Source organism: Buceros rhinoceros, unplaced genomic scaffold (genome assembly GCF_000710305.1).
Source record: "Buceros rhinoceros silvestris isolate BGI_N320 unplaced genomic scaffold, ASM71030v1 scaffold18346, whole genome shotgun sequence".
NCBI lineage: Eukaryota > Metazoa > Chordata > Aves > Bucerotiformes > Bucerotidae > Buceros > Buceros rhinoceros.
Window position 1 is genome coordinate 23398 of NW_010419523.1, and position 294 is coordinate 23691.

Below are 294 nucleotides of genomic sequence, written 5' to 3' on the forward strand. Positions count from 1 at the left end.
GCCTTCTCCCTACCTTGCAATGCAAAATCCATGATGCTGGGGTCAAGGGCGTCCACCTCCGCGTTCACGTCCGCCGTCACGTTGAGGAAATCCGGAGGTGCGCGGCCCATGGGGTGGTGGGGAAGAGGGCTGTGGCTCATGTCGGGCAGCGTATGGAGAGGCGGCGTTTGTGCCGGTGCTGGCGAGTCCGGGGAGATGCGAGCCTGGGTCTGGAGCTGGTGGTGGAGTGGGAGGGACTGCAGCGAGAGCGTCATGATGGGCTGAGGCTGCAGCTGCGAGATGGAGAGTCGGCCC

The 294-nt window shown here is 65.0% G+C and overlaps 1 protein-coding gene across 1 annotated transcript in view; it reads right to left on the minus strand.

Moving 5' to 3' along the window:
* FOXN4 (forkhead box N4) overlaps positions 1–294 on the minus strand; it is a gene marked incomplete at its 3' end in the record, with an annotated part of 15450 nt that overhangs the window by 819 nt on the left and 14337 nt on the right. The window contains exon 9 of the mRNA XM_010138973.1: positions 14–287. Coding sequence (XP_010137275.1) covers positions 14–287 — 274 coding nt within the window. The remainder of the gene's footprint in view (positions 1–13; positions 288–294) is intronic.